At 49.5% G+C, this 12,742-nt stretch overlaps 1 protein-coding gene across 1 annotated transcript; it reads right to left on the bottom strand.

The window, feature by feature from the left end:
* Positions 1-1,698: 1,698 nt before the first annotated feature.
* LOC123116365 (extensin) lies at positions 1,699-2,468 on the bottom strand. The gene is made up of 2 exons (XM_044537330.1): positions 2,256-2,468; positions 1,699-2,156 (listed from the first exon to the last, which is right to left on the bottom strand). The coding sequence occupies exons 1-2, from the start codon at positions 2,374-2,376 to the stop codon at positions 1,924-1,926; spliced, it is 354 nt and encodes a 117-aa protein (XP_044393265.1). The 5' UTR covers positions 2,377-2,468; the 3' UTR covers positions 1,699-1,923.
* Between the last annotated feature and the right edge of the window lie 10,274 nt (positions 2,469-12,742).

The raw sequence follows: 12,742 nt of genomic DNA, 5'->3' as shown, positions 1-12,742 counted from the left end.
TGCCTTCCACGACCTTATCCCGAAGAAGGCTGTTAATTTCAGTTTACGACGGTCAGCTTTTGACCATCTGTTTTTGTCACAAAAAGGTCGCAAATAAAAAACAATGACCATTAAGTGACCAATAGTGATGGTCGCAAGTTGACGTATTTTTTGTAGTGTTAGCTTTGTCGTTGAAGTACACTTAAACGTGTTTCACGCAATTGTATTGTGACATGAACAATCCTCGCGTAGGCATGTATCCCTTCGTGTGGCCTCTTTTGGACTAAACTGATCACCACTATGTTATCATTAGTGCCAAGTTTAGTGGGTCACTTTTGCCGGTTTACTAGTTGATGATGGATGGAATTGTTGTACATCCTCACCAAGTTGATGGATCCATCATGTAATTTCCTCGATAAACTGCATCAATGTCGCATGTCCTCTTACATTTGGAAGGATGGGGGACAGTGTGCGCAATAAGATTTGTCAACGGCGATGCTCCATGCCATTCTTCCTCTTTGGGGCGTTGTCGTGGAGGTTAGGTGTGCTAAGTCGTAGTGTGTGGGTGTTTAGTGCTACCGGTCTTGTAGATGGTAGTATAATCGTGTGCATTCTGCGTTTGACGGATATCTCATGATCAGCTTTGTAAGAGGGCTACCTCACCATCTTGTATTGGTCGGCCGTGTACTTTCGGTTGTTGCTCTCTATATAAAGCGGAACAAAAGCCTGTTCCAAGGAGGAATAAGATTGTCTTGCCTCTTGTGTACTATGTATGTTGTCCTGTTGTGGACTCAAGATACTAATCTCTCATGTTACTACTACTTTTTCTTTCAAACCCGAACCATAGAACAATTGTTTTATATGTAATTTTCATTAATATAAAAGTAATATTTACAGACAAGAAAAGCAAAAATGTGGTGATTGATATACAGAAATGTTGTGCTACTACTACTTGGTTGGTGTGACTGATATGCACGAATGTTGTGTTTGACTGAGTGAAGTAAAAGATGTGGTCCCGCAAAAGAAAAGAAAAAGGTAAAAAAGATCTGTTTCGATGAAAATGTCCAGATCTTTTCCCAGTGTCAGTTGTAGCTGCCCGCAAGCCGAGTCTGAAGAATCACGCACAATATGTCCTCTCGGTTCTTGATGGTACGTACATAGGCAGATCGTCCTTGCTGATTTGCAGTCTCAACAGAAAATATTTATGCAGTTGGGCCATACATTCGGACCTCCCTCTGTATATATTAGAAAGAAGTAAAGAACCTAGGCGAAAATCCATCTCTGCACCCGAGCACCTCAAACAAAAAAAAATTCCTGCTCCAGAGCAGTAAAAAAAACTAGAAAATTAAAAAAATGATTTTTTTGCATTAAAGATGTCTAGTGCGTGATGTCCGGAAAAAATTCGTTATGTTTGGACATCTGAGAAGCTTGTGGCAAAAAAGAGAACCCCCCTGATTTCAGGTGGGGGTGGGGTAGATGCTTTGTGATTTGTGAATGCCACGTGGCATCCATCAGAATGGGTCTCACCTGCTAACCCGTGAGACCTGGTCTTATATAATTCTTTTTCCGGGAGCAGAAACGCATAGGGAGGGGATGTGAATTACTTATAAATTATAGGGCATTTCTTCCCTTTTTCATGGACAGATGTCCCTGATTTATCTGATCTCATTAGCGCAGTGGTATTATCAAAGATTCAAAGAGGTGTTCCAAGAAAAAAGATTCTAAGAGAAGACGCGAATTTAGATGTAAGGCCTAAAGAACTTATTACAGTGATGTTTAAGCAAAAATGTAGACTAGAGCTTGCACGCTGGCAAAAACTGGAACACTAGACTGGACTACAGGATACAGAATACTAAAGCGACCACACTGGGAATTTTCTTTTTGCCAGGTGATGATCAACAGCAACGTACTGAGAAGCAGGCACGGCTGCAATTTCATAACTAATCACCCTTGCATGGCGGGCGGCGGTGGTGACCACGGCTCATGATCCACGGGAGTTGGTGTTGTTGGTAGTCCTCTGGCCGGACGAGGCAGACGAGGAAGCGGCCGGGTGAGTGACCGTGACCGCGGGTCATGATCCGCCGGAGCTGGGTGTGTTGGCAGTCCTCTGGCAGGACGATGCAGACGATGAAGCGCCGGGGACGAGTTGGCGGCGACCGACGGGGGCACTGCTCCGGCTGCACAACACCCAGAAATTTGTTCATATCGAGTAAAGAGCAAGGAAACAATCGAAACGTAGCTAGCTGTTCCGAAGAGTTCGCAAGTAGTAGTAGTACCGTGCATGCGAGGGGCGCCATCTGCAACGGGGACGCAGGATGGCTGCACCGTGGCTCCTGACCGCGCTCCGACGGTGGCCACCATGGCCAGGAGCATCACAAAGATGAAGCCATGCTCCATCTCTCTCCAGTCTCCTCTCGATAGCTAGCTGTATTGTATACCGGACCAGTACCCTAGCTAGCTCGCTGCCCTGCCCGTGGGTGGGTATAGATGGTTTGTTCGCGTTCGGCATTGCGAATATATAGGACAGCTTTACTGCTTGCCCATGAGCAAGGACGAGCAGTAACAGAAAAGCAGCCTTGCTCGCGTGAACAACCACCTTTTTTTACACAAGGGCGAACGATTCATTCGGTTGCGACACGAGGGTCGCATGTATTTGTCCCATTGCATGAGCAAAGAGCATCCGCAACCAGACTAGGCAAATTCAAACCCTAAACGGTGGATCGCACGTCCACTTTTAAAACCTCAAATCCATGCAAACACATGCACATTGATCATTTGATGATACAACTACACGTAACAATGAATGCCGCACAGTAATAATATTTATTCATACCTAAATATACATAGTTCAAACCCATCAGAATATTCAAATATATAGTTTATTGATTTCCACCCACATATATGCTTTACGAGATCATTAAATAGTTGCACGTGTTGATCTAGAAGTTGTCGATGCTTTTCCAGAAAGTTCAAAACATACTTTCCATTTTGTTCCGTGCATGGAGCAGAGTTGTACTCTAGGATTCTCAAATTCAATCGTGTGTGCGGGCTGTCTTTTTGTACTCATTCTCCACAATCATGTTGTGGAAGATTACACAACATGTTATTATCTGTCACAGTGTCTTTGGTTCCCACGCCATTTCAGCTCCACGAACAATACCCCACAAGCTTGGAAGACTCTGTATGCCCTCCCCATATCCTTCTAGCACCTTCTTGTATTTGTGCAAAGACACATTCTTTAATACCTCCGTGCTCGAATATAGTCTTCACAAACGTCTCTTGCTAAGGATAGATACCATCAGCAAGGTAGTATCTCATTTTATAGTTGTGTCCGTTGACGGTCTAATTGTATGTCAGAGCATTCACGTCACAAAGTCTCTTGAACAACGGAGATCGCTGGAGCACATTGATATCATTGTGAGAACCAGGCGTGTCAAAGAAAGCATGCCAAATCCAAAAGTCCTTCAATGTCACTACTTCAAGTATGATGGTGGCCTCTTTGGTGTGATCTTGGTACTTGCTCGCGCAAACCTTACAGGCACTTCTTCCATTGATCATGAATGTAATCAACTGAACATTGCACATCTGGGAAGCCTCTTGATGCTCCAACTGTCAGTAATTTTTCTATGTCCTCGATAGTTGGTTTCTCAGGTACTCCGATCCAAACACCTTCATCACAGTGAGGGAAAATTTCACAGTGGCCTACAAGCATTTGGTTTCTCCCATTCAGACTTCAGCACCAACTACAACTTTGCCATAAGCAAGCATCCTGAGCAGCCGTACATTTCTGTAGAGGAGAGATGAAAAGTTTTCCGCAACAATCTTTTCTCAGCTTGAAGTAGTTATCAGCCTCCTCCATGTCATGCACCACGTACAAGAACAAATCTCTGCTCATCCGGAATCACGTTGGAAACAACCTTCATGGTATGTTGGGTCCAGTTTGAAATAGTCCTTAGAGATGTCGTATGTCAACGATCATATCCCGGAGAACAATTCCGTTGCTCTCTATCGAACCCTTTAAGTTCATAACATGCTTTTGTAGTCACCTTCTTTATTTTGTGAATCAAACATGATAGGTCTTTCTATGTATAGGGTCGACTTTTCTATTGAATACGTTGCAAGTGAAATGGATTTCAATTGTTTTTTCGTCTGTACATGCAACTAGTACAAAATTTTAAAATCTCGTGGCAAAGCATGGGCAGTCTACTAGTTTAGATTTTTTTGAGCAATTTTTTAGGGAGTTTGGACAGTGTGGACAATCAGATGAAAGACGCCCGGTTGGGCTGGGTATTTTTTTGGGAAAAGCTTACCTTCAGCGAACCGATGGCGTGCGAGCGTCCGCCGCCTTCGTGTCTGTCGGATTGCCTCTTCATCATACGGTGGAGAGCAAGCCCCTTTGTGTCCACGCTTTCTACAATTGGGCTTTGTTTCAGAAAAGAGAGTTTGCAGCGGAGGAGACTCATGCTGCTGGGAGGGCGACGACGGCGAGGATTCCAGTCGGATCTCATTGGATCCGGCGAGGACGGCGTGCATGCACGTCCAGGAGCGGCGCAGGCCGAGACTGATGCGGCTGGGAGGGCGACGACGGCGAGTGAGGGAGTCCTAGATAAGGGTGTATCCGGACAGCCGGACTATGTACTTTGGCCAGACTGTTGGACTATGAAGATACAAGATATAAGACTTCGTCCCATGTCCGGATGGGACTCTCCTTGGCGTGGAAGGCAAGCTTGGCGATTTGGATGTAGATCTCCTCCTCTATAAACCGACTCTGTGTAACCCTAGCCCCCTCCGGTGTCTATATAAACCAGAGGGTCTAGTCCGTAGGACATAATAACAATCATACCATAGGCTAGCTTCTAGGGTTTAGCCTCTCTGACCTCGTGGTAGATCAACTCTTGTAATACCCGTATCATCAAGATCAATCAAGCAGGAAGTAGGGTATTACCTCCATCGAGAGGGCCCGAACCTGGGTAAACATCGTGTCCCCAGCCTCCTGTTACCATTAGCCTTAGACGCATAGTTCGGGACCCCCTACCCGAGATCCGCCGGTTTTGACACCGACATTGGTGCTTTCATTGAGAGTTCCTCTGTGTCGTCACTATAAGGCTTGATGGCTCGTCTTGTTGTCAAAGACAACATCACCTCCGGGGGAGCCCTGGCTTTAGGCCAAACTCTCCGGCTGGGCGGCTTCGTTATGACCGCCCGATCGGCTATTGCACCGACGATGACTTCCTAGGTCATTAAAAATAGCCTCCACGTTGATTCGGAATTTGCCGAACAGATGGACCCAATAGAGCTCTTTTCTCCACCGGTCACCCATGAGATAGCGGTAGTGGAAGAACATCATCCTAATTTTCCCTCCACTTTGAGGATGAACTATGTCCGGATTTCCGAACTCTCCGAGCCGGACACCCGCTCGCGGGAGGACATGACCCCGGTCCCGGACTCAGGATCGGGGGGCGGGCCGAAGAAATCGGGCAACGCCCCAGAACCCGAGCCGTTAAGCTCGGAAGCTTCTTTGCCCCTGGGTCCCAGATCGGGTCGGGATTCGGATTCAAATCCGCCCACCCACCCAGATTTATCCAATCTTTCCCATATCAGACAAGAGCCCCAAGAAACAGTACATCACTACTGGGCCAGATTCCTCCTTGTGATAAACAGGGTCAAGGATTGTCGCGAGGCAGACGCAATCTCCCTCTTTTGCAAAAATTGCATGGACAAAGGGATTCTCAACGCTATAAGTCGTCGTGACATAGTACACTTCGTTGACTTAGCGGCCATAGTGCAAAAGTACTGCGCGATGGAAGGCGCCTGGACAACCCAAACAAGTTTCTGGGACAATCCGGCTCTAGCCAAATCCTCTATCCGAACTAAAAGGGTAAACACTCGTAAGTCACCCGATTTAAGTACCAAAAAAATAAAGCCCGCCGCAAGGCGCGGAACCGTATTGGAAGAATGGCTAAACGGGCCGTGCAAGATTCATAGCACACCGGATACTACGCCAACGCATAGCCTTAGATCATGTTGGATACTCCGGCAGGTAGCAAAGAGCGGCGAGGATCTCCTCATAAAACATCCTGCCGGAGACAACAATACGGTATTTACAGTCTTCGAGACTTTCGCCTCAAATAATAGGCGCAAGCGAGCTCAGCGCAGCCTCACAGAAGTTTGCCACGTGGCAACAATAAACCCATGGAACGACACGGCTATAACCTACAATGCCAGTGACGAACCCCAATTCCGGACAGTCCGAGCACCAGCCGCTTTGGTCCTTAGCCCAACCGTGGATGGTTTCAGGCTTACTAAAGTGCTCATGGACGGCGGAAGCAGACTAAACCTCATCTATGAGGAAACCCTTAACAAGATGGAAATTGACAAGAGCCGCATTGAATGAAGCAGCATGACCTTCAGGGGAATCATCCCTAGTCGAGAGGCACAATGCGCGGGAAAAATCACACTGGATGTGGTATTTGGCACGCCGGAGAATTACATGTCCGAGGAAATTACATTCCAAGTAGCCCCATTCAGCAGCGGATACCACGCCCTCTTGGGGCGGGACGCATGTTGGTGTCAAAACCGGCGGATCTCGGGTAGGCGGTCCCGATCTGTGCGTCTTAGGCTGATGGTAACAAGAAGCAAGGGACACAATGTTTACCCAGGTTCGGGCCCTCTCGATGGAGGTAAAACCCTACTTCCTGCTTGATTAATATTGAAGATATGTGGAATACAAGAGTAGATCTACCACGAGATCGCAGAGGCTAACCCTAAGAGCTAGCCTATGATGGTATGATTGTAATTGTGATCGGCCTTCTAAGGACCATGCTCTCCGGTTTATATAGACACCGGAGAGCTAGGGTTTACACGGAGTCGGTTACAAGGAATGAAACATAATATCCGGATCACTAAGCTTGTCTTCCACGCAAAGGAGAGTCCCATCAGGACACGAGCCGAAGTCTTGAGTCTTGTATCTTGACGCTTCTATAGTCCGGACGATGTATACAGTCCGGCTGTCCGGATACCCCCTTATCCAGGACTCCCTTAGTAGCCCCTGAACCAGGCTTCAATGACGATGAGTCCGGCGCGCAGTCTTGTCTTCGGCATTGCAAGGCGGGTTCCTCCTCCGAATACTCCAAGGTGATTATCGAACATGTAGGTTGTGTCTGGATCTGCAAAAATGATCTTCACATACCACCGTAGAGAGAATGATACTGACAGCTTTTAGAGGACGTGACATGCCATTAGGGCCAGGTCATTATTCGAACCGTTTTTTCACAACCAGCCACATCGCGTATTGCGAGGCGGTTTCCTTGACACGTCCTGTCAAAGCAGAGATCATGTCCCCTTATCGCGGGATTCTCATCAATACGGGTATGGGTAATCCCCTCGTGCCATCAATCGTGGCGCTTGGGAAGTAAGCAATTCTCAACAGGCTAGTGGGGAGGCGCACTGCTTTCGTCGCCTCTATAAAGGGATAAGAGTTCCCCATTTTTACCCACGCCTTCTTCCTCCCTCGCATACTCTTGCCCCATCGAGCTCCAGCGCCCTAGTCCAGGTCTTCTCCGCACAGTTAGTCATGTCTGGAGCAGGAGGCAAGTGGGTGGCTTCCACCGCGACGGAGAAGAAGATTGCGAATCTTCGGGCGGCCGGATACTTGGCCGCAGACATAGCACACCGGCTACCAGACAAGGGGCAGGTCATTCCAACTCCAGGACCCCATGAGAGGGTCGTGTTCCTCGCCCACTTTGTCTGTGGACTGGGGTTTCCACTCCACCCCTTCGTCCGTGGGCTCACGTTCTACTACGGGCTAGACTTCCATGATCTAGCTCCAAACTTCGTCCTCAACATCCCGGCGTTCATCGTCGTATGCGAGGCTTTCCTCCGCATCAAGCCTCATTTCGGCTTGTGGTTGCAAATCTTTTGCGTGAAGCCGAAGATCGTGAGTGGCCAGCAAGCGGAGTGCGGAGGAGCCATGGTGGGCAAGATGCCTAAGGTCACCTGGCTTGACGGCTCCTTTGCAGAAACCATGAAGGGGTGGCAGTCGGGGTGGTTCTACATCACCGAGCCGCGTGACGTCAACTGGGCGGCGGCCCCCGAGTTCCGATCCGGAACCCCTATGCGGCTCACTTCCTGGGAACGGAAGGGCTTGTCCTGGGGCGAATCTACAGAGCTGACCGGACTCAAAACCTGCATCAAGGGCATGAAGGATAAGAAAATCAAGCTTCTCAACGTGATACAGGTCATGCTCATTCGCCTGATTCTGCCATGCCAAAGGCGGGCATTAAATCTGTGGGAGTTCGTTCCAGCCGAACACCAGACGCTTCAGAGGCTCTATGGCATGAAGCACAAAAATTCGTGGAAGGTGTTGTTCAAGGCTTCCGAAGTACCTCCTCCCATATCCGAGGACCGCGGGCTCCACGCCGCACGGCAACCTACTCAGGTGAGTTCTAAGGCTATCACCAAATTCAGTCCTTCCTAATATAATTATGGGGGAAACTCAAGTAATTGTTTGTATTCATTTCAGGATTATGTGGAGGTGGCGGAGCGGATTGACTATCCGGCACCGCTGCCGGAAAGCCCAGCTAATGCTCTCCTGACGGAGATGCTGGCTCCGGCACCCTACAAGGGGCCGAAGAAGAAGGCCAACAAGAAGGCCCCGGGGACCCGAAAGAGTCTCCGGCGTAAGGCTACGCCAGAAGCCTCATCCGAAGAGGACGAGGAACACTCCTCCCCCGAAATGGAAGAAGGAGAAGAAGAAGAAGAGGCCGCCCTATCCGGACAGGATGGGGGTCCTGAGACGGCGGACCAGGGGACCAGGAGAGGCCCCCGGTGCAAGGCCGTCATACCCTTGTCGTCTGACGACGACGAAGCAGATTCCTCCCGCGGAGGCGGGGAGGAACAGGAAGAAGCACCACCTCCCCGTGTCGGGGGAGGGAAGAAGAGGAAGGCTGCCCGATAGGGGAGACTGGGACATCCAAGAAGGGAAAGGTGTCCCTTCCGGACAACTCTGCCACCACCGCTGATAGCGAGGAAGGGTGGTTGCCCAGGAAGAAGCCCCTGGTGCGATCGTAAGTGTCCGCATTCCGTCGTAATTTTGCTTCATAGTTTTGTTATAACGCCGAACCTGTGTGCAGTCCGGCCAGGGCCCATCCCGAAGTGTCGTCTTCGGACGGGTCCCTGAGTGAGTCAGCAATGAACTCACTCCCGACGGACACTTCTCCTCGGCCTGCGGACGACACGGAGGTGTTGTCCCAAAGGCTCCCAGAGATAGGGGAGGTGACCCTGGAGGCGCCTCAAGGCAGCGTCCCATACGTCGGACTCGCGGGGTTCAAAATCCCCGCGGACCGTGTAGGTGAGAGCCGAAGCAAGCCGGACTCTCAACCAAACACTATCCCGGAGCCTTCAGTGGTTCCGGATTTAGGCGGACAGCCCCTCATTAGGGAGGGAGGGCCGTCTGTATCAAGGATTTCCGTTGCGCCCGAGGCGCCGGATTGTCTGCTGGAATCGCTTCGCGGCGCTTCCCTAGATGAAGAGCACCGTACTCTTATGAGTGCGGTGATTCAGAAGGTTTCGTCCGCCAAGAGCGGACTAACCGAAGCCTGCACCAGCCTCCTGACATGCTTTGAGGTAAGTAAAAATGTGTGAAATCACCACCCGATAGGTAGTAGCCCCTGATACTCTGTTTGGTGTTTGGAAAGAAAAACCAAACGGAGGGTCAATTATAATCCGCAGGAGTCTAACAATAAGTTTTGAATGTAAATAAACAGGCTGTGCTGCTGGCCGCTGCTACTCGCATGGCCGAAATCGCCGGCCTGACGCATGATTTAGAGCGGGCATAGGGAGAGCTCGGCCTCGCGAGGAGGCAGCTCGAAGTGAGCAAAGGTGAATGATTCCCCTCTCTCATATAATAAAAAAATAAAAGTTGATTATGCTAACGACGAAGCGTTGTGATTTAATAGCAGAGGCCACTACCGAAGTGGTGTCTCTCAAGAAGGCGCTGTCCGAGGGCGAAAACAAAGCGGCCTTGGAGCGCAAGAAGCACGAAAAGCAAGAAGCCCGAGTGGGCGAAGTATAAGAAGAGCTCCAGGGGCTCGGCAAGAAGCTCGAGTCCGCGGAGCATGAGCTGAAAGCAAAAGAGGCCGAGCTTGCGAAGGCCCTTACAAATATAAAAGATGCCAAGGCCGAAGCCGAGAGGGCACATCAAGAGATCCAGGAGGCCAAAAAGATAGCGGCGGGTAAGAAATTTAATATGCAAAGAAAACATGTGGAGGAGGCATTTCTTTTACTTACTCGAATCCGGAGCTCTCCAGGGGCATTCGCAGACCTGCCGCGCAGCGTATCAGATGCCGCGGAGTTCTACCGTGCCCAGGAGGGGAGCTCAACGGAGAAGTTGTTCTGGTCCCAGTATGCTGGGGCCGAACATGCAACACCTCTGAGTGACCAACTGAAGCAGTTGGTCGAACTCCACAAGGCGGCCGAAGTGGCTATGAAAGATCTCATAGTCCGGATATGGCCTGGTGAGCTTCTGCCCACCAGCTACTTCGGCCTGATCAAGCGGATGGTGGATTCCTGTCCGTGACTGGAAGTCATCAAGTGATCCGTTTGCATTGAGGGTGCCTGCCGGGCCCTTGCTCGTGCCAAGGTGCATTGGGGCAAGATGGATGCGGAGGAGCTGGTGAAGGACGGGCCGCCAGAGGGCAAGCCGCATCGCGTCCCCAAGAAGTATTATGATGGCGTTATGAAGGGTGCTTGCCTCGTGGCCGATGAATGTACCAAAGACATAATTTTTGAATGAATTCACCTCTGTCATGTTTGTAATTTAAAGACGAAGTTACTTGCGCTATGTAGCGCTTTTGTTATTTAAAATATCACCTTCTGTGCGGCTGTTTATCAAATTCTGAAAGTAGGCCAGTCATCGGCTTCCGCCCCCATGTAACTAGTACTGGGGTGTTCGTGGAAAACCCGGACACTCTTTATCCAAATGTTTGGTCCCTTAAGGAGGTGTCCAGCGCAGCGAACAAGGCAATCGGACTATGCGGCTTTATAACCTTCACTTAGCCATAGAAGTCTATCATTTTAAATTTCGGCGAAGCCCCTAGAATCCGGAAGGCCGAATTGGGGCGCTATACACGCCTATATCGGACAAAGCCGAATTAACGCCTAAAGCGGAAAAAACTTTAAGGATTTTAAGACCTCTCGAACAGCGACCAGTCTCTCACCATATCATGTCAGACAGTTTTGTGCTTTTTCTACTGAGGTGCTCGTCCGGAAAAATCAGGGCACAATCGCAGTAGTTCTCCCTGCGCTACCTTAGCCGAATTAACGGAACGTAAGGTACCAAAACAAGGGAGCCGGGCTATCCCAACTGTAACCCAAGACATGATTCGAAGCTAATGCATATAATGCTATAAGTTCGGGGTGCCGCACTGTTGAAAGTGTTCGGACTTGACTTGCCATATTATGGGGTGCCATAAGAAGCCCATGGCAAACTAACCGTACCAAAGTGTACGGATGCAAAATTAAATAGACATTTATAAAAAATGCTCAAATAAAAATAAGTAAGCTGACGCTATATGTGGTCTCCCATTGATAAATAACACGTTTAAGCGTATATTTACAATGTATGCATTAAGCGGAGACAAATAGGATTATTTGACATATACTATCCAGGAGCAGGCTACGTACAGATAGATAAAGCAGGAACAATAATCATAAATAGATTCCACCTGGGTGTTTCCTGCTGTGCCCAAAGCCTGTTGCCTCCTGGGTTTCCTCTCCTATGTGAGTTCGACAATCCGGCTATTCTGGAGAAGCTGCACTAAAGCAATGTCCTTAAGGGTGAACGGAAAGGTTATGAAGTGATACCGTACTGTTGACTGAGCCTCTGATACGCCTCCTCCTGTGCCCATGGTACTTTGAGTGCGTAATTGTGTATGCGTGGCACGAATGCTGCTTTGATGGGATTTGTGCGGAGGCTGGACTGCTAGTCCTGCTCTTGTCGTGCCTGCTGATCTTGCTGCGGGGTGTTCCGCCCTCGCTTGACGGAGCTTGAAGTTGTCGTCGCCGGATTGGTGGTTTGCCGGAGGAGGCCACATTGTACTTCTGCCGCAAGGGCCGCAGTATGTTCTTCTGTATGGAGAGAGCGGTCCATATTCCCGTTGACTATTATGACCCCGCACGGGCCTGGCATCTTGAGCTTGAGGTATGCATAGTGTGGTACTGCATTGAATCGAGCAAATGCGGTTCGCCCGAGTAGTGTGTGGTAACCACTGCGGAAAGGGACGATATCGAAGATTAGCTCTTCGCTTCGGAAGTTATCCGGAGATCCGAAGACCACTTCCAATGTTATAGAGCCCGTACAGCGGACCTCTACTCCAGGAATGACAACCTTAAAGGTGGTTTTGGTGGGCTTAATCTTTGAAGGATCGATGCCCATTTTGCACACTGTGTCCTGATAAAGCAGGTTCAGGCTGCTGCCTCCGTCCATAAGGACTCTTGTGAGGTGAAATCCGTCTATGATTGGGTCTAGAACCAATGCGGCTGAGCCGCCGTGACGGATGCTAGTAGGGTGATCCCTACGATCAAAGGTGATCGGACAAGCTGACCATGGATTGAATTTGGGGACGACTGGCTCCATCACATATACGTCCCGTAGCACTCGCTTCCGTTCCCGCTTGGGGATGTGGGTGGCATAGATCATGTTGAACGTTTTCACCTGGAGAGGAAATTTCTGCTGCCCCTCCATGTTCGGACGCCGGGGCTCATC

Source organism: Triticum aestivum, chromosome 5B, assembly GCF_018294505.1.
Source record: "Triticum aestivum cultivar Chinese Spring chromosome 5B, IWGSC CS RefSeq v2.1, whole genome shotgun sequence".
Lineage (NCBI taxonomy): Eukaryota > Viridiplantae > Streptophyta > Magnoliopsida > Poales > Poaceae > Triticum > Triticum aestivum.
The sequence above is the reverse complement of the archived record's forward strand: the minus strand, read 5'-3'. Positions and strand labels throughout refer to the sequence as shown.

Coding starts and splice junctions, on each gene's coding strand:
- LOC123116365 (XM_044537330.1), bottom strand. CDS start 2,376: ATGGAGCATGGCTTCATCTTTGTGATGCTCCTGGCCATGGTGGCCACC. Junction 2,157..2,255: donor TGGCGCCCCTCGCATGCACG/GTACTACTACTA, acceptor GGTGTTGTGCAG/CCGGAGCAGTGCCCCCGTCG.